The 19099-nt window shown below is 37.7% G+C and overlaps 1 protein-coding gene across 1 annotated transcript in view; it reads right to left on the reverse strand.

Annotated features, from left to right (window-relative positions):
• Window positions 1-17496, reverse strand: part of EPM2A (epilepsy, progressive myoclonus type 2A, Lafora disease (laforin)) — a 21858-nt gene extending 4362 nt beyond the window's left edge. The window contains exon 1 of the mRNA XM_010015405.1: window positions 17213-17496. Within this exon, the coding sequence (XP_010013707.1) occupies window positions 17213-17496 (284 nt within the window). The remainder of the gene's footprint in view (window positions 1-17212) is intronic.
• Window positions 17497-19099: the final 1603 nt, after the last annotated feature.

Here is a 19099-nt window from a genome sequence, read left to right on the forward strand (position 1 = left end):
TGACACAAAAGAGATTCCCCAAAAACGTTGCTTGGGACATAATCGAAATAAGAATACAGGAAATCATACCAGCTGTAGCTGAGATGCTCTTTTGTCTTTTCTCTACCCTCTGCCTTGTTACAATACACATCACTTTAAATGCTGATACCACCAGATTATGATGACCCAGAACTACCATCCTGTATGTGCTCCTTCTTTGCCATTGGCATCCTTCTAACAACATACAGCAACTTATTCTTAGGTACATACATGCCTTCCCTAAAGTACCAAGTTAAACATTTCACTTCTGGGCCTTCCTTTTCCTTTTCTCCTGAACCTGTAACAGCGAAAATACTAAGAGCACTTGCTAGAAATCAGATGAGATTCCTGTACCTGTGTCAGAGCAACCTAGAAACATTACTTAGATTGCTATCTAATGTCCTGAAAACCATTTACAAACACAGAAAGATTTTCAAATGACCAAATTCTTCTCTCCAGTGGAAGACCTGAAAACTTCCAAATATTGTTTGATATGTAGAAAGCATATTGACGACTACCCTCACCTTCAGGAATATTTTCTTAAAGTCCAACATGAATAGTGCAGTCAAAGGTCACACTGACATCTTCTTGTCTCCATAATGGACAAAAAGAACACATTATTCCTTTCTGCTATTCAGAATCTTTTTACCTATCTAAAAATTACTAACACACACCCACACAGCCTTTTATTCTTCACACACACTCTTGTTTGTCATATATTTAAAGCATCTAATGATTTTTGTTTGCTTTTGGACTGTCCAGCTGGTCAACATCTTTCTTAAGATGTTATGACTAGTACTGGAAAGAGGTCTCACCATCTCTGAGAACTGAAGATTAGTTACTTCCTGTGCCTCAAAGGCTATATCCCTCTTTACAGTTCCCTGACTGTCCTTTTACAACATGGCACTGTTGGCCTATATTAAATATGGAAGTTTGTTTTCAAGTTAAGATCTCTCACAAGAGACAAGCCCACTCAAGGAGAGAGTAAAATCTGCCCAAAACAGAATTATTGAAGATTTTATTAGTTACTGCTGCCAGTGGTATCGAATAGAACTAAATGAATATGCAGCAAAGGAGCAAATGAGATTCATCGTTGATGAATGCATCTCCGTAATGCATCATGCAGCGTTCAAGTTATCATGCATTACTGCATACTTGGAATAAATAATCTCAGCCATTCATACACATCACTGGATTTTAAGATAACTATAATCTGTTAGAAAGGGAAACAGTACATGTTTGCAGTGATGCTTGGTGAAAATGTTGCTTTATAGAGAGGTCAAAGTGGTAATATTAGCCTGTACGAAGAAAATTGAAAATAACAGAAAATTTACAGTAACCTTTTAAAAATCAATGATCCCATTCTATGCACTCAAACTTTGAACTTTCTATTAACTATTTTATTGTATTTTAAAAAAGTACAGAAAAATTATAACATTCAAAATACAGCAGATGTCAGCTATTTCTTGAGAAAGTACTTTCATATGAGGGCAGAGTAAGACGTTAGCTTTAAGAGGGAAATAGATGACTGCTTAAAGATAAAATACATGGGAAGGGCAAATCAACTGGCTTTATCTATATAAAAGAAGTAAAGAATCTCAACTCCCATACAGTTTCACCTATAAAGCAACTACCAAGAGATGCGAGAAATGGTAGATTTTTGGAAAAAAAAAAAGTATATATATATTATTTTTTTTTCCATTTTTAAATTCTTGCAATCTTCCTCCAAAATACTGACAACATAGATATCGGAACAGAGGTTTGGGCTTGTACAAGAATTCTAGCTTCATTACATTCTCTTTAAATAAAGGACAGCATGATCTCTCAGCAAAATGCTCCTTACCAGTGAAATAATAATGTGGAACTGAGGGGCTACAACACTGACATTTCATTGTACATTGCACAGCACACTTGGTTAAATGGCTGTGGTCTTAATCCCTTCTCCTGCTGACTTACTGATAAAGTCTCCTTGCAGAAGACAAGCTGATGGAGGCTTTGTGATGAGAGGCTTGACTTAAGTAGGATTGACTGAGCACAGTCTGATGCACTCAATTGCCCAGCATGCAGAGAAGCACTGCTGGCCAGAGTAGGAAGCAAGGTTTGATGATACTACGGTCTAACTCACAGGACACCAAGATCTAATAGCCCAGGCTTAATAAAATCACTCTTACCAATAAAGATGGAATGAATGTCCATAACCTTAGCAGAAGTCATCAGAGAAAAGTGTTGATTAATGATAAAACCATATTCCACTGAAACAGCACAGCTGCAGACCTTGTAAAAACTACTTATATTTTCGAACAAAAAAAATTGCTTTTACCTCAATGGCAATGTAGAAGGTGTGAAAGCTGTTGTGTACAGATTTATTCTACTTTACCACTGAAAGAATGCAGTTTATTGTGAAGTTAAAAATTCTACCTCAGGGCTTTAAATAAGGAGAATTAAACAGACTACAATGTAGTTCCAAGGTGGAGTTTTCTTCTTCTTATGTGGCACTGTGATGAAAAGTAATTAAGCTCTGGCAAATTTTCTTCTTAGATGTAATTTGGACTACTTATCTAGCCTCTCACATGGGAGCAGACTTGGAAACTAAAAAGAAACACCTGCTTTTATCACTTTAGAACAACACTTCGTCATCTTAGCAATATGCAAAGTTTCTGAAGCCCTTGAATTCTGAGTGTTGTACTTAATAGTATCTGATTTATTCCCCATTCGCAAATTTGTGCATGAATGTGGCATCAGACTACCTCATTTGTTGATATGCACAGTAAATAAGCCATAAAGATTTGACCTCAAGCTGACAATGTCCTAAATAAAACCCGTTAAGAATAATATCAAACTGATAACTGAAATATAAGATTACCCAGGCATTCAGCTACAAAGCAGTTCCAGTGGTATAGTGCCCTCAGGTTCTGCTGTCTTAGGAGGAGATTTCCATAGCAACAGCTTCATGGCACAAAAGGGCTTGGTTGACCCCTCTTCACTCACCAATCTGCATTTACTGCAGGTGGTATGGAGCACTCTTCAGGTTATGAGACAAGGAGCAACCATGCTAATGCCTAAGCACAGCCCAGCTCTCCTTATTCATAACCTTCTGGTAGATTCTGACTCTGGGCAGGCCTGTAGGCTATGTCTACTTTATGGATTGTCCTAGTCATGTAAAATAAGTTTAGTCTAAATGGATCCCCAATGTTTATGGCCTACTCTCCCCTTTCACAGCCACCCCAAACATTCCCTTACAAGAAGCATCACGGCTTTATTAAAAGAAACTCACAAAAACACCATATAAGTACAGCTGCAGAGATCAAGGGCATTTCTAACATCCTATACCCTGCCACAGCAGGGAATATATTTGATGAAAACACCTAGACAACTGGGAAGTAAATGACATTCCACACTGCAAACATGACAGTAATACTTGGATAAATAAGCAGTGGCACAATGCCTGAATCACCAAATAATCCTATTGTATTCAGTACTGGTAGAGCATCATCATGAGGAGTGGAAAGAAGGAAGAGAAACACCTGAAGAGCTCAGCAGAGTGTTTCAGAGCAATCAGAAATCTACAACGCAAGTTTTCAGAGAGAAGATTGAGAGAACTAAGAGTTAAAATCAAAATGAAAACACTGAGTTATTCCAACCTCAAGCACTCTGTGATTCTAGAAGACAGGGTAGGAGTTTCCAAGCATTTAAGAGATGGCTGGATACTAATTTATTTTCCAAGTCTGCTGTGGAAAGGACAAGAATAAATGAACTTAAACTGTGCTAAGAAGACTTAAGAATAGGAAAGCTTTTTAATGGTAGGAATAGTGAGGTAACTGAATGGAAGAGTATCAGGGCTGGCTGTACAGTTTCATCACTGAGATGAAATCATATTTAAGATCAGGCTGGATAAACCTGTAATGACTTAAATGTAATTGAGACTAACTCAGAGCAAGGAAATGGACTGGATGTTTTCTGAGGTCTCTTTGAGCCTATGATCTATGATACTATAATTATAAACTTTAATTTCCATCTCAGGGTTCACTACCTATATTAATTTATCAAGCTCCATCTTGAAATAACTTGCCCTCCCTGTCTTCCCTGCCCTATTTGAAAGGTCATACCAAAATTCAGACATCATTCCTTTAATGTCAGCAACCTTGTTCTAATTTACATTCTAAACTCATTCAGAAGCAATTAATAACCATTTGATCTTAAATCAGGTTCAATTTCAATAATTCTTCTTCCTCGTTTGTACTAATTCCTGAATGTCTTTTACAAATAGTAATATAGCTTCTTTCTCAGTCCTCAGTTAACTATGCTGTCTATCTCAGGCATCAGAAGCTAAGCTATGGTAGCCACAGAGTTCCTTGCAACCCGATTTATTTTGCTTCAACTGCAGTGACATAAAAGCTACACAGCCTGGTCAGTTACTGATAGATGAGTTAAACCAGCCTGATACAGCTGACCTCTTCCATGCCAGGACTAGAATATGTTCCAGACTTGTGCCCCCTTGGGAAATGGAATTGCAAAAGGGATTGTAAACCATCTTTGTTCTTCAGACAAAAGATCAAATTTATCTAATTTTGTCTCTATAAGTATGCATCCTCCAATAGATTCAATGGATTTGCTCTTATTAAGCTTGCAGTGCATTTGAATCTGTATGGGGGGAAAAAAGCCAAACTATAAACTCTTCTCCCCTCTCATTCACCTCATTCCATTAAAAAGTTTAAAGCCAATGAATTTCTATCTTATACATTTTTTATACTCTATTTAAATCTCTATTCTAGATATCATCTAAAATAACTTGGTCTCACAAGACTATGTACATGGCCTAAACTAAATTGTGGAAGATGAAATTTTAACCTCCCTGTATTCAAAGTGAAATATCTTATGTCATACTTCACTATGTATTTCTACTGTGGAGATAAGAAAGCAATTATTCATAAGCATACCAATGCTTTGTAGGACAGGGTGTTCAGATCTAGCCTTACAGGACTTAATCAGACTTTATTTTCAAACATACATGTGAGGTTTCTACTGATGCCTACAGAACACACTGCATACAGTGGAAAGCAGGATTTGCCTTTATAGGGAATTATGCTTCTTGTACTTTCATTTGTATATACATTATCAGAAGCAAACAATGTGCCAATCACAAAAATTTAGACTGAGAATCAGGTTCCAAGGCTTGTACTGAACAGCCTGGAAAGGCCTCCTCCATTGGCTTGTGAGGATTAATACTTAAATGCTCCAATTACAGAATCCTGTTTCATGCACCCATGGTTGCCAATGGTTACTTCCTACATATGTCCCTGTTAGGTTGCCAACATTCCCATTTGTTTTGAATTAGCATACTCGGAAACATAAGAACAACAGGCTGCTAAACTAAGCCAGATCGTAATAAGCCATGAATTTCTTGGCATTAGGAATGAGAATTTCTAACATTAATGCTTAGCAATGGGAATGATGCTGCTGCTGGCATCCTAAAGTTAAAGCATCTTAACAAAATTAACTTAAACTGGTACCCATGAACTTTAAGTTAGTGCCTGAGAAGTTTCAGGAATTGTTGGCAAAAATATCTTTTGTCTTCTTTCAGAGTTTAATTATTAGCAGCTGCTTAGAAATCTAGACTGCAAAAATAATAAAAGATAAGATCACTTTTCAAAATGCAGCATTTCAGATCCAATGGAAATGCATTCCAATGCTTCAGAAACAAGCACATATTAATGAAAATTGCATAATTGCAAAGCACAGTTTATAGCAAGGTGGCCTTGTGATCCACATGGCAGCATATACACACAGACAAAATGCTGCAACCCCCTCAGAACTGCAACAGCCAAAGGAAGCAGCACATCCACCCCTTGTGGTACCATCCAAATACAACAGTCCTGATGGGCTCTCCATCTGTATTCAATCCAGCTAAGATATTTATCAGAATTTCTAAACCCATGTAAGTTCATTTACATTAGTTTTAATGAGGGACAGACACATTCTGGACTACCACAGGCTGGGAACAACATCTTAGAAATACTTACAAAAAAGGAATCAATACACACCACAGTCAGCTACATGAATACCTAAAATAATTTGTTCCCACAATAAAGTCAAATCAAAGGGACAACAGCTGCGTGGTGCTACCATAATAAAATTGTCAGGAAACTTCATTTTAGCTAGCGTAACTGGTTACTAGATTATAAACATAAAATTATTAACCCTTGTGGATGAGTTGCCAGCCTCAAAGGTTGAGGCTGAGACTATAACTGAGCTAGTGAGAGGCACCAGAAGGGCTTGTATAAGACTTCATAACACAAAACTGCAAAATACAGTGGGGTCTTTTGAAGAAGTCTTGGATGTCAAAAGGGAAAAAAAAAAAATCATTTGACATAAACTCTATGAATGAGCAATGCTGCAGGTTTTATTGGAGCCCAAAGATTGACAAGAATTACCAAGGGTTGTCTATATTTTTAAACTGCCACTTCTTAAGATTTCTTTCTTTTCCTAGCAATATCATCCCACCCAACTGGAAACTGAAATTGCAGGCATCTGAACAAAGGTATTACACTGATCTGCTGCCACTAAAGTTTATGTAAATGTGTTTACATTCTCAGCTGAAACTTGACTTTGTAAATTTGTAAATCATTACTCAGACTGGATTAATATCTAGGCCTTATTACCTAGAACACAAATATATTTGAGAAGTTTTTTCCTCCTTTCATCTCACCAGATGAAAGCAACTCGTTACTACGGGGAGCTGAGCAATTCAGTCTTCTGCACTGAAAGCAGTAGCTAATGCTGTGTTTAGGAATGCCTTGCACAGACCAACCCTTCAACCTGGCAGCTGGACTGCAGAAAGAAGGAACACTAGAGAAATTAGGGAAGTTGCACATCCTCCTTTTCAGATCTTGGGACAGTGGTAGCACTGGATATAAGCATCTGAAGGGTTTTGAAAAGGCGGTCCTGGAGAAACCAGATAAACTAAACTAAAATCTCTAGAAGCCCACCAACACCCACACATATATACTAGTGCCTAGCATCCAGGCCTAGAACTGAAAGACACAGCCATGGAGAGTCTTGCTACTAGCCCGCAGCTGATGAATGGACTTTCTGCATGAATGCATCCTGTTCCTGCTGCTTATCACTCACTTGAAGTTGAAGGTATGTAGGTAGGTAGGAAGAGAGAAGGGAAGAGAAGGGGAAAGGAGGAAGGAAGCTTCTACTTTATTACTGATTCTACATTTTCTTGTCTATGTATTGAAACTGAATTGCGTATTATTTCCCCTTTTTCTTCTTCTTGCATGCTTAAAATCATCTTTCTATTATTAGGTGTCTCACATCAAAGATAAAAGACATTCCATTCAAACTTACAAAACACGGTCTATTAAACCAATAAAGGAAAATTCATATTTTTTGTAACTTGGCAATGTCTATGACATTTTATTCAGTTTTTATCGTACTTCACAAGAGGGTATACATTAAACTTCTGAAAAATAGCAGGGATTATGTACCTGACTCCCTGAAATTAAATTTCCCAAAGTACAAGCAGTAGAGGAGGGGAAAAGAGATTTTCAGTTCAGCCTCTTAATATGGTCCCTGGGAAGACAAACACAGATCATTTCTTTGTTTTTTTGTTTTTACTTGCAGAGAGAGAAATATATATGGGAAAATACAGCAGCAATTTGATAATCTCTATTTACTGTTGGGAAATAAAATACTTGCGTATCTGAGACAAACTTCAAAGAAACTAGAGCTACATTCACATTTCCTTTCTAATACATAATTTTTTACCCCTTAAATAGGATTCTCCATATTTTTATACAGAGGAGCTTTCTTAAAATTATCTTGTGAATATCTAAAGCATTTAAGCATAATAACTTGCATTTATATCTCTTAGCATTTATAAAAATTAGTGAAGATAGAGGTAGAATTCATAACTTAATAGATTCAGCTTGCTACTGGTTTAACTGAGGTATCTTTTACACTTTCCCATTTCATTTGAGCTGAAACAACTATGCAGTTGTTTATTTCCAATTTTCCTGACTTACAGGTTACCTTTCAGAAATAGAGAATATACTGAGCAAGCAGACATCAACCAGCTAGTGGTAATAAACTATCTGATAGTAATAAACTATCAGCTTTTGGGAACTGAAAACTCTCTTGTTTTGAGGCTTTTTCTTCTCTAAGAGTCAGCTGGAGGCTGGCTGGACTAACCAACAACCTAGGAGTGGTGACTGATAAAAACCATGGGAAGGGTAGACAGAGTGGGTCCCCACTGGAAACACGAGTTCCTTGTTCAAAAGTTTCACCAGTTGGAAATTATGATGTTCTTTTAGTAAAGTTCTTCTGGTAACAACCAAATACCTGAATTCACTCCCTTCTGGTAAACTAAATAGCAATAAGATTGAGTACACCATCTGTGGGTTTGAAAAAGAGCTTCTGCTATCTTTAGATAAACTACATTAAGAAATGCCAGCAATTACAGAGTACCTAATAAATGAATGTAAAAGCTAAAAGGAAATAAGTATCTGCAACACAACTGGAACATCATCTTCAGTGAAAGAGTGATGCTGCCCCTTCCCCACCGTCCCAGCTGTGAGCTAAATTGCCCAGGATTTCACAATCTCAGTCAATTTCATTCACAGCCAGCAACACCAGCAAATTGCTTTCCAGTGGATTCAGAACTTTACTTCCTCGCTGACAGCCTGAATGTTAAACAGTGAAGAGGCAGGAAAAAGAGCTGAAGACCTCCAGAAGAAATACAGACAAGGGGCACTAAAGCACAGTAAAACAGAAAGAGAAATTAAAAGCAACAACAGTTTTTGCTCCCTAACAGTGATACCCCACATAAAATTCATATTTCCTAGACTTCGACATTTGCCTGTTATATCCCACAGAGAAAAACAGAACAAATAAGTGTGTTTACTTCTCAAGGTTTTTCTATAGAGGATTTCCAGGCTTCCTTCCAGTTTTTGCTCCCTGTGTCAACAGAACTGTGAGGTTTTCTTAGGAAGTAAAGAAATTTAATGCAGTGATACACCTATGAAAAGATCAATTTTAAAGAGCAACAGTGGTTGCAAGTATTACCCATTATAGCCAGCTGATGAAAGGCATTCATCTTCCCATCAGCAGCCAGTCTCTGCTTGCTGCCTTTTTATTAATGAGATACTCATTCCTAAATAATCATCCCTCTAAATAAATAATTCACAATCAAATGCCCATTACAAATGCCACATATGAATGGCAGAATGATAAAGAAAAATTGAGAAAAAAATCCAGCTAAAGCTCACAAGACTATCCAGACAGCATATTAAGCTCCCCTTTCACTTCTTGTATCCTGATGCCCACTCCCTGTTTAGAAATTACTTGGTTGAATTATTAGCTCTTTTGAGTTGAGCCCTCATTTCAGGTTTTCTTCTAAAGCATCCTGCAAGCCACAAGCTCCTAGCATGTGAATAAAAGCCATTTGCTTCCATGAAGCAGCAGCCAGTCTTTGCAGCCTTCTCTCCCTCTGCCATCTTACAACGCTCATTCCAACTCAGCTATCCACATACTACCAGGTTTTTTAAATTATTTTCAAAAATTTTCTAAATTGCCCAAATTCGCTGAGCTGACTAGAAGCACATTGAGCCATGCCCAATGTACTTCATATGTATAACTTATACATAGAAATTATTTGGTTTCAGAGGAATGACACATCTAATAACTGCTGCCCCACAGAGCTTTGTGCCGATGTGGTGTTCCAAGCAGCAGGACTCTGGCTGTGGTCCTATTCCTCCTCCTGCTGCCACGTACATACAGACAGTCCAGCAGCAGCAGTGCACACACTTGCAGACACCCCATAAAGCCCAGCCCTGTGACAGACAAAATAACATTAACTTGTGAGACAGAAGTACACAAGGAGCTTTTGTTGCTGCAAAACCTCTCTTCTGCCTCGTGGGCATTATTGTTTAGGGTTTATAGCAATACTCTCAGGAAATTGTTGCACACTCATACCACTTCTGAGTTTAGGGAAGCCAACTGGTTCTTCCTTGGCTGAGCCACAGGGCAGCTTGAAGGTTGTTGACATTACTTCTGAGTATGACTCAGAACTCATTAGAAAAGAAAAAAACTTCTCCAGATCTGTAACAGCCAAAAGATTTCCTTTATCTTTCTTTGCAAGGATAAGGAATGGAAAGAACTTCACAACTCTGCTCTCCCTCATGAGGAGTGTAACAGAGTTAAGCAGGCAAACAAGACATAATGAAGGTGCTGTGGAAGCCATTTCTTTCTACTACTACAGGTGAGTGCTAGGCACTCCTTTGGTGGATTTAGTAATTTCTTAACTAAGAAAATATTCTGTCCTTCATTAGAAATACATCAGTTTTCATCAAAAGTGAAATCCACTATGCTCTTACTGTGCAATCACAAATTATACTAATTGCTCTAATAATCTAAAGCAGTGTAAAATACCACATTAAAACATTTATAAAATGTTCTGTTACTTAGACTATATGTATGAACTGTTCAAAGTTATTAATTCATCAATAATGATGACAATGTACACTGTAGCTTTATAGAAAGAAGCGTAAGCACTCAGAAAAGCTGGTGAATATTAATGATGCCTGCCATGTAAAAAATCACTAATATAAAAATATTAATAGTTCACAAGTTTGCTATTTTTCAGTCCCATTTGCTGCCAAAATCATTCCCTCCCACAATTTTATCATTGTCTCATAGATAATTTACCATTCATCAGCCATTACTTCAACAGTGTCATCCCAAAGTCTAGATGATATTTTGTGTCCCTCAGCCACTGCAACACACAACAAACCCGGCAGCATGTTGGCTAGTAGCTATTCATGAGATTTAAGAGACCAGTCACTGTAGACAGAAGTAATACTGGGAGTTCACACACTGATGACAGTCATACAAAAATCTTTAACCTAAAAGCTCTGTGATTTTCTTCTTCTGGCAAAATTTACATCACCTGTTCTAATGCCAGATTTTGCTTGTTACTATGGCACTCACAAGAAATGCAATTAGAAATGAGCAACTGACATCCAGGAGTTCCCATTTCAAGTTCCTTTCGAGTGCTCAGGTAGTAGGCCACAGTGAGGGAACAGGAGATGTGCTGAGAACAGCTATTTGCTAATACTTGGAAAACCAAAATGACTGAAAAGTGAGTTCCCATGATCCAGTTCATCCACAGTATTACACAGGCACCACAGGTTGTGAATGTACGGAGGGCGCATCCTAAATCTATTTCTGCTCACAGCCACAGGACTGAGATTTGTATCTAACTCTTTGATAGCCTGGCTTAGGTTATCCCAGCCAGGTGCCATCCTGTTCATGCAAAATAACAACACTTAGAAAGCAGAACCAGTTTTCAAGTTTTTATCCATTGTTAGGGAGGGCACAGAGTAGGAAGTTCATGAAAGGAGAAACTTTGTGTCTGGATGGTAAACAAATGTGGAAGAAAAATGCATTTGTTACTCAATACAGAGACACATCCAAATTAAATAAATATAAACAAATAAGGACTTTAAAACCAGGTGAAATACTGAGCTCATAATTTGTCTTCTCACTCTCGCTCCTATTTCCTCATGCTCCCTCTTAATTTTCAAGAACTTAAATAAAAAAAATTGCTTAAAAGTCACTTCTTACACTGTTATAAAATGCATTTTCTTCACAGCAGAGACTAGTAAAAGCATTTCACAGCTCGAGTTGAGGGTGATATAGGAAAAAATGATGATATAAAAGGGACAAAAAATAGAATTAATCTTTGAACCACTCTATAAAAGATGGATCCCATTGTCAAGTAAACAATGGCTCTAATCTAGACAAGTTTAAGACTACAGCTCAGTGGCCAATGTCCTAGTTTATGAGATAAATATATAAACATATCACAAAATGTGCCTTAAAATATTTTCATTATTTAAAGTATAAAATGGCCAGATAACTTTACAGTTAGAACCCCAAGTACTAAAATCAAACAACAAACTCCTAGTGATGTGAAGTATTTTTAATCAGAATTATTTTACCGGAATACAATTGAAGACTTTTGGTTAGGAGCTCATTATTTCTTATTTTTTTCTCTAATACCATGAATATTTTTTAGGCACAGGGGACAGATAGCTCTCAGCTTTTTATGTTAATGAATCATGGTAATCTCTGTAGACATCATCACCTCTTCACTTAATTCATAATGCAGGCATAAAGTATCAGTTCAGCTTTCTACTACAGTAGCATAGTTCACTGCACTCTAGAGTTTTTTTGTGACAGCTTCCTCTTTAAAGCTTTTTTTATAGTTCAGTAATAAAAAAACTACTTCAGAACAAAGAAGGTTATTTTATTTTGTGAATGAATTAAAAATCACAAGTCAGAAGAGAAGTTAAAGAGTAAAAATAAACATATTCTTTCCAGTGACGTAATTGAAAGGTAATTCTCACTTTTGAACTGAACCAAGACAGACATTATTCATTAATACAGCTGAGAGATGGGATGCAAGATCAAGATGAAGACACCAAGCTCTGGTAATCTACAAACGGGTGTCTTCAGCACAGCAATGCTCAATGCATTGCCTAAAGATGGCTTCCCACTGACAACTGAGACATCTTATAGCATCTGGAACAGTTGGATGGGGTTTACAGATATGGCCAACAAGATATAAGAAACTATGCTCCTGTAGCGCAGCAGCTGGAGGCCAGACAGGAAACTCTAGAGCATCTCAGGTGACACTAGACATCAACATGCAAGCAACCAGACAGGATGTTTCATGTCTCATTACAAACCAATGGAGGTCTCATCAGCATCATCAGTGGAGTTCGTCAGCGATTCAATTCTTCATTTCACTCTAAAATACACATCTAGTCACCAGTGGGCTGAACTGCTGTATACAGACATACAAATCTAGTGGTCTTCATCTCAAACTGAGTCCTTCCACAGATGTCTTTAAGTGTATCTTTACGTTCATCAATACCAGCAGTGTTCTAACATTGAAACAGCAATAACTGTGTCTCATATGACCCAAATAAGTTAACAGAAGTTACATTATTTCCCTTCTCCAGTGATTCTCACACAAAAATATACTCAACCAGCTGGTTTTTTTCCACCCCAATCAAAGATGCATGTCAATCAAGTAAATGCTCATTTTCTTCACAGAATTACTAGAGACAAAAGGGAACTCAGTGCTCATCAACAAAACACTGTTTTAGTGCCTCCAGAAGGTAAACAATAAGCATCTGGACTTTGCCCTGGATCACTCCTCATCCAATCACCTGTCTACATTAACATATTAGTATAAATCAGAAGGACACCTTTTATGTGACTTTCCTGATCATCCCCACTTAACATTTAACTTAGGTTATAACCTACATTACTATGGCAGTGCGGAAAGAAACCATCTCACCACCAAGCTACAAAGCATTTGCAAAGACTACAGCATAAACTAAGTTTGATTTGCAAGCATCAAGAAACAAATGAACAAAAACAGTATTTCCAAGCACAAGGATTTATTTTCTTTTATCTTTTGCTTTATTTTGTCCTAATGGAGAGGGACATGAACACTGATGAGAGCAACATGTTCATCCACTTCATAATTTCTTGGATTATATCCAGTTACTGGAACATTCTACTCGATCCATAAACAAGAAATATTAATATTTAATGGCTTTAATGTCTTAAAGTGCAAAAAAGCTACTATAAAAACTGCACCTCATAAAACTGTTGTCAGGACCCACTGCTACTCTCACGTAGCGACTCCTCTGTTACATACTTTTACATTTAAAGCTGATTGTGTATTTTCCTCTGAAATGTTTAGCAGCTCTAATAATATTTCAATTACAGATAGCTGGCATTGTTGTCTGAGGAACAGACTGGGGAGCTTACTGAATCTAGTTCAGCTGCATTTTACAAGCAAATGTTTTTCTTTTTCAGATTTAGAAGATACAACCCACAAAAAGCACACACAGTGAATGACAGTTATGAAGACAGTATATTTGAAATGTGTATTATTAAGAATTAGACACCATAGATGGCATCAAAGCATACGTCTTAAAATGAAGAGGTGGTGGTCGTACAGCATAATTGAGTAAGTAGGCAAAAACTATGCAAACTCACTAGTTAACAGGGGTGGATTCAGAAACCTAAAATTAGCCTGAAAATAGAAAACTGTGACTAGATGTCTTTTCCTCTCAGTGCTATTCACTCCCACACCACCTAATTCTGCCATCAAGCATCATTGTCTCCAAATATTATCTAAAGATTTTGTATTTTCAGCTGTCACTCCCTCCCTTGCTCTTACGCAACACCTTTCTTCTAAGAATTGCAGAGGTTCTTTATATAAATAATAAGGCATATAACAGCTATGAATTAGGAAATTCCACCTTTCACAGATGGAACTGGAACAGAACTAGAAAATTTACAAATTTTCTCAAGTCATCTTCTCCCAGAAAACACTACAATAACTCTAATTTGCTTTGGAAAATTACTGTCCTAAGTGAACTCTCCTGTAATTTGAAGGCATCTTGTTGCAGTAATATCTAACACAAAAGAGAAACGGGCTGTTACTTTTTCCTGAATCAGATTTCAGTGACATGTGTCATTATATGTCCGAAACAAGTGATCACTAACACCAGGGAGGTTATCAGACATGACTCTGTAGCTGCAAGCAAGCTCCATTTCACACTTTAAAAAAACATTCATTCAAATCCTGCTAATGCTTAAAAAAACCACCATATACTCTCCAACCCAAATGACCAACACAAAGTGAGTTCTCTAAATATAAGTTTAAACATAAATTCACTGAATTCAATGAGTGAATACATCTATACTGAATAAAGAAAAACCTGATTCCTCAGAGCATTGCCATCACCCTCAGCATGATTCAAAATGACTTTTGGCAATAGCAGGGAGCAGGCTCCCCTCATCCAGCTGTAGCCCATTCCAAGTCAAAGCAGCAAGGTGGCAGCGAAGCTCTAAGCAACTGTTTCTAATTGTGAGCAGACAGCCAACAAGTAAAATCAGTCTAAGGGCTCATGTAGAAGGCCATTTTCACAGAGATAAACTTTCCTCTTCAGCTAATTCACACATGGCAATCCTATTAAGTGGAGCAACACAGGGAAGGGACTCACTTCGAAAGTTTCCATTGATAAATCACTTTTTTCCAGCTACCACCATTCTGTAAAGATCCTACAGCCAGTGACAGGACTCTGGAACTTGTGCTCATAAAGCTCCCCGTGGTACTGCTGGCTCTGTTACAGCATAGGAAGAAGTTACTTAGCTGGATAACTATGATCTGATCATGCATTTAACCACAGAAGCCGAGGGACTGGCTCTTTGCTTCTGTTTAGGGATTTTTTGGTAGGTTTTTTTTTGTTTGGGGTTTATTATTTTATTTTTGCTGATACTAATCTGCATATTTCTCTTCTGAATCAATAAATCTACTACAAAATAAAGGCATTTTCATCAGCTCACTGCAGCTGCTCTGCCAAAAAAAAAATAATTTTAATTAGCCAGTATTTTTGGGCTGCTTTGTTATAGGCAGCAGAAAGGCGAATCTGCCCCCAAACTGTTAATAATTAAAAAGTCATTTAAGGCTGCATATCTTCAAAGTATTAAAAATAATTATGCAACAGGACTGTGATGGGATATGCTCACTTAATATAGCTCAAAGAACTGAGATAAGAATTACTGAAGATGTACATAAAAGGTTGCCTTGCAATGAAGGTACGTGTGTGTGTGAGGGGAATGGAGGAGGGGATGCTCAGCTGGAAAAGACTACATAACTCAGAAAATTTTCTTCTGATATTCTTTAGCAGGATCTGCAGCTTTTTACCTAACTTGGAAACATACAGTCATGCAGATAAGGCAGTATTAAATGGATCACTGCTGCCTCTGGAAAGAAAGATAAGTTAGCCTTTGGTATTTTGATATTCCTTTTCTGACAGCTGTTCCTCTTTCTCACAAACTTCCTCAGCCAAGCAAAGATTATCTGGGATTGACAAATCTGTGTTTTGGAATAAACAAGATCTTTTCTCTGACAGTGTGTTGGAAATGGATGCTTAAGATACAGATAACAGTATAGTCTGTCAGGTGTATCACATAGCTTGAAGGGGTCTCAGGGAAAAGGTACCAAGCCACATGAATACCTACATATGCCTAACAGTGCTTATTCCAAAAGATACTAAGAACAGGAAATCTTTCCCTTGTACACTGCAACTCTGACAAGAAAACAGACAATTCTGCTCCCTATCTACCCTGTGGGAGGGTGGAGACAAAAGAGTAGAAAGAGGAGACTAGACAGCGAGGTTGTTGTAGCTGAAATTGTAATCTGGAGACATTCACACAACACAATGCTAAAACCTAATGAAAGTACTCAGTGGTTTGATTTCTTTAAAAAATACATAATCCTTTGGGATCACTAACTGCTCTGTAACCAACACCAGCTGTGTGTGGTTTATCAGGGCTGCCAGCATTCATGCAACCATTATCAATCAACAAACTTGCTGCCACATCCATGACTGGAGATGGGAAAGAAGTTACAAATGGTCCCAAATCCTTCAGTTCCTCGTTGTTAAACACCAGCACAAAGTCTGCTGCATTAAATACAGCATGTGCTTTATCTGCAGCCCTAAAGAGTAGGTACCCTCTTCTCTTTAAGCTTTACTGTCTCCTAATTCAGGCCAGGATGTTCCACTGGTGCCACAGCGGATGCAAGTGAACAGCATGGAAGTACAAACATTTTAAGACTTGGTTTAGTGTTTATTTAAATGCATGCACAGAAGTAGAAATCATCTATAAGAGCAGTTGCGGCTGCACATGAGTGATAACGTAATGCCCTAAAGTTCTGGTGCTGGAATATATTGTTTCCTAGGAGATGATCTTCAGCAAAATAATCCCAAACCAAACACATTACATCCATGCATATTTACATGTGTGTACAGACAAGCATTTGAAAATTACAGGTTTTCAGAAATTGAATCATAAATTATCAGTAGTCATTTTCAGATATGATGCAATTTAACACACCTGTACAGGCTGCAGGTATTCTGAGTGAACTCAGAATCTCCCTTTCTTATTGCCAAAAGATACATTTAATTGCAAGGAGGTACTGAATCTTTGCTAAACTTTCCTGTTACATATATACTGCCAGTCACTTCTTCAAATTTGGTTTGCTTTATTAGTATTCTGCCTGAATACTCAACACCAGTCAAGCCCAGCACTTTTCTTTTACCTGGAGTAATGGATAGCTTGATGTCCTGCAATATTAAAATAGAAGTCAGTTGTATGTTTCATCTCATCAGTATGTCCAGAGACCTCAATCCAGTGTGCTATTGGGAGGCAGTAAACTCCATCTACTATGTTGCTCTGGTTGTAAACAGAACTTCGATCATGATGAGGCCCATCACCTAGAACAGAGGAAAGGACAATTGCAGGCTGTGCATCCAGAAAATCTTCTGAAAGATTTGCAGGAGATGTGAACTGAGGAGTGGCATTTGCTGCCTGTTCAAACTGCATTTCTCATAACACGTTATTAACATCTGAAACAGTGACAACAGAAGCCCTATCAAAAGCAAACGTTCAGTGTTTTTCAAATTTTCAAATGATTTTAAAAACCCCAAACATTAAAGCTGTGTAAGATTCTCAAATCATCAACTGTGGCACTTAAAGTTTCAATAATAAATAATTTCATTTAAGTTCCTCATTTGATGTCTGACAATATGTGACCTCAGTGTTTAATGTTTCTGCTGTGTAACCTCCCCTGGGGGGGTCCAGCTTGCTGTGGCAGTCTAGCTCTGACACTGTACAGCAGCAGCATCTTGCCTCAGGCTTATTTCTAAGGAAATTGCCAAGCTAGGAGAGCAACATCAGAGAAAGCAGAGAGCTCGGCTGCTCGAGATCAGAAGAGTAAAACCACAAACAAAGGTAGGACTGGTGACACTGGATTTGTTACCACCTTAAGGGTTCAAGAGGAACAAAAAACCACCTCTGTGGAAAGGCATCAAATCCCAAAGAAGAAAGCAAGCAGGTGGCAGACAGCAACCCAGCAGCACTGAAGATCTGTTTCAGGGAACAGAGAAGGGTGGTCCTCCTCCACCTCATCCACAACTGCCTGGCAGCAAAGACTCTCAGGTGTCCTGTCTTGCACAGGATGCACACTGATGCCTAGCCTAGGAGTTCATTAAATCCTACCATCTTTTATCTTTGCTAACCAATAATCAGCTGTTTTGTACTCTTCAGATGCACATGTCCCACTTACAGAGTTTGTTCATACACAGTAAAAGTTGCCCAAAGTGACCGAGAGAGAGATGGTCACATCTGCAATGGTGAGTGATCACAATTACCTAAAATGGCCTTGTCTAAAGAAAGAATATTTTCTTAGTTTTCCACAACCTAATATCCATTACCCCTTCTTCTTCTTCTCTTACAGCAATAGTGTGAGCTTTAGTACAGAAAACCAATTCTTAAAACCATGACAGAATAAGCATCTTCAATTGAACTGGGCTGTGTCATCAATCAAAAGGTTATCTAGCCTCCAAAAATTCCGTATGTGTATATTGTCCTCCCTTCCCCCATTTTTACATACTTCTTATAATACTAATTGCCATGTAGGAATTATTGTGCAGATTAGAAATGACCTAGTCTGTGGCTTTCTTTTAATGTAAGCCTGTTACACTTATACACTATTAATGATGTCAGAACATTTCTGAGTAAAATTATGCCCAAAGGAATATCTTCAATTTCACACTGCACGTGAATACATGACCAGCTTCCAAGCACCGCATTTAGGAAAACTTGCTAGAGCAAGTGTGTTTTGGGAGACGTATTAATGCAATGATTAGAGAATAAGACTAGCATTTAATACTGAAGCTCAATCTCCTTATTTCCGAACGACATGCAGAGTGTTTTATCATAATTGTGAAACATTATTTACCAAAAAGAAAGAAAAATACTTAGCAGAAAACTATTTTCTCTTTCTATATTGCTGAGCCACTAGGCATCATATGCAATAGTAGGACACAGCTTTTGATAAATAAGGTGAGCAAGACAAGTATGTACCTCCTGAAGTTACAAATATTACCACTATATTTTTATCTCACATTTCTAATTGTTTGCACAT

Source organism: Nestor notabilis, unplaced genomic scaffold, assembly GCF_000696875.1.
Source record: "Nestor notabilis isolate BGI_N333 unplaced genomic scaffold, ASM69687v1 scaffold3595, whole genome shotgun sequence".
In the NCBI taxonomy this organism is placed as follows: Eukaryota; Metazoa; Chordata; class Aves; order Psittaciformes; family Psittacidae; genus Nestor; species Nestor notabilis.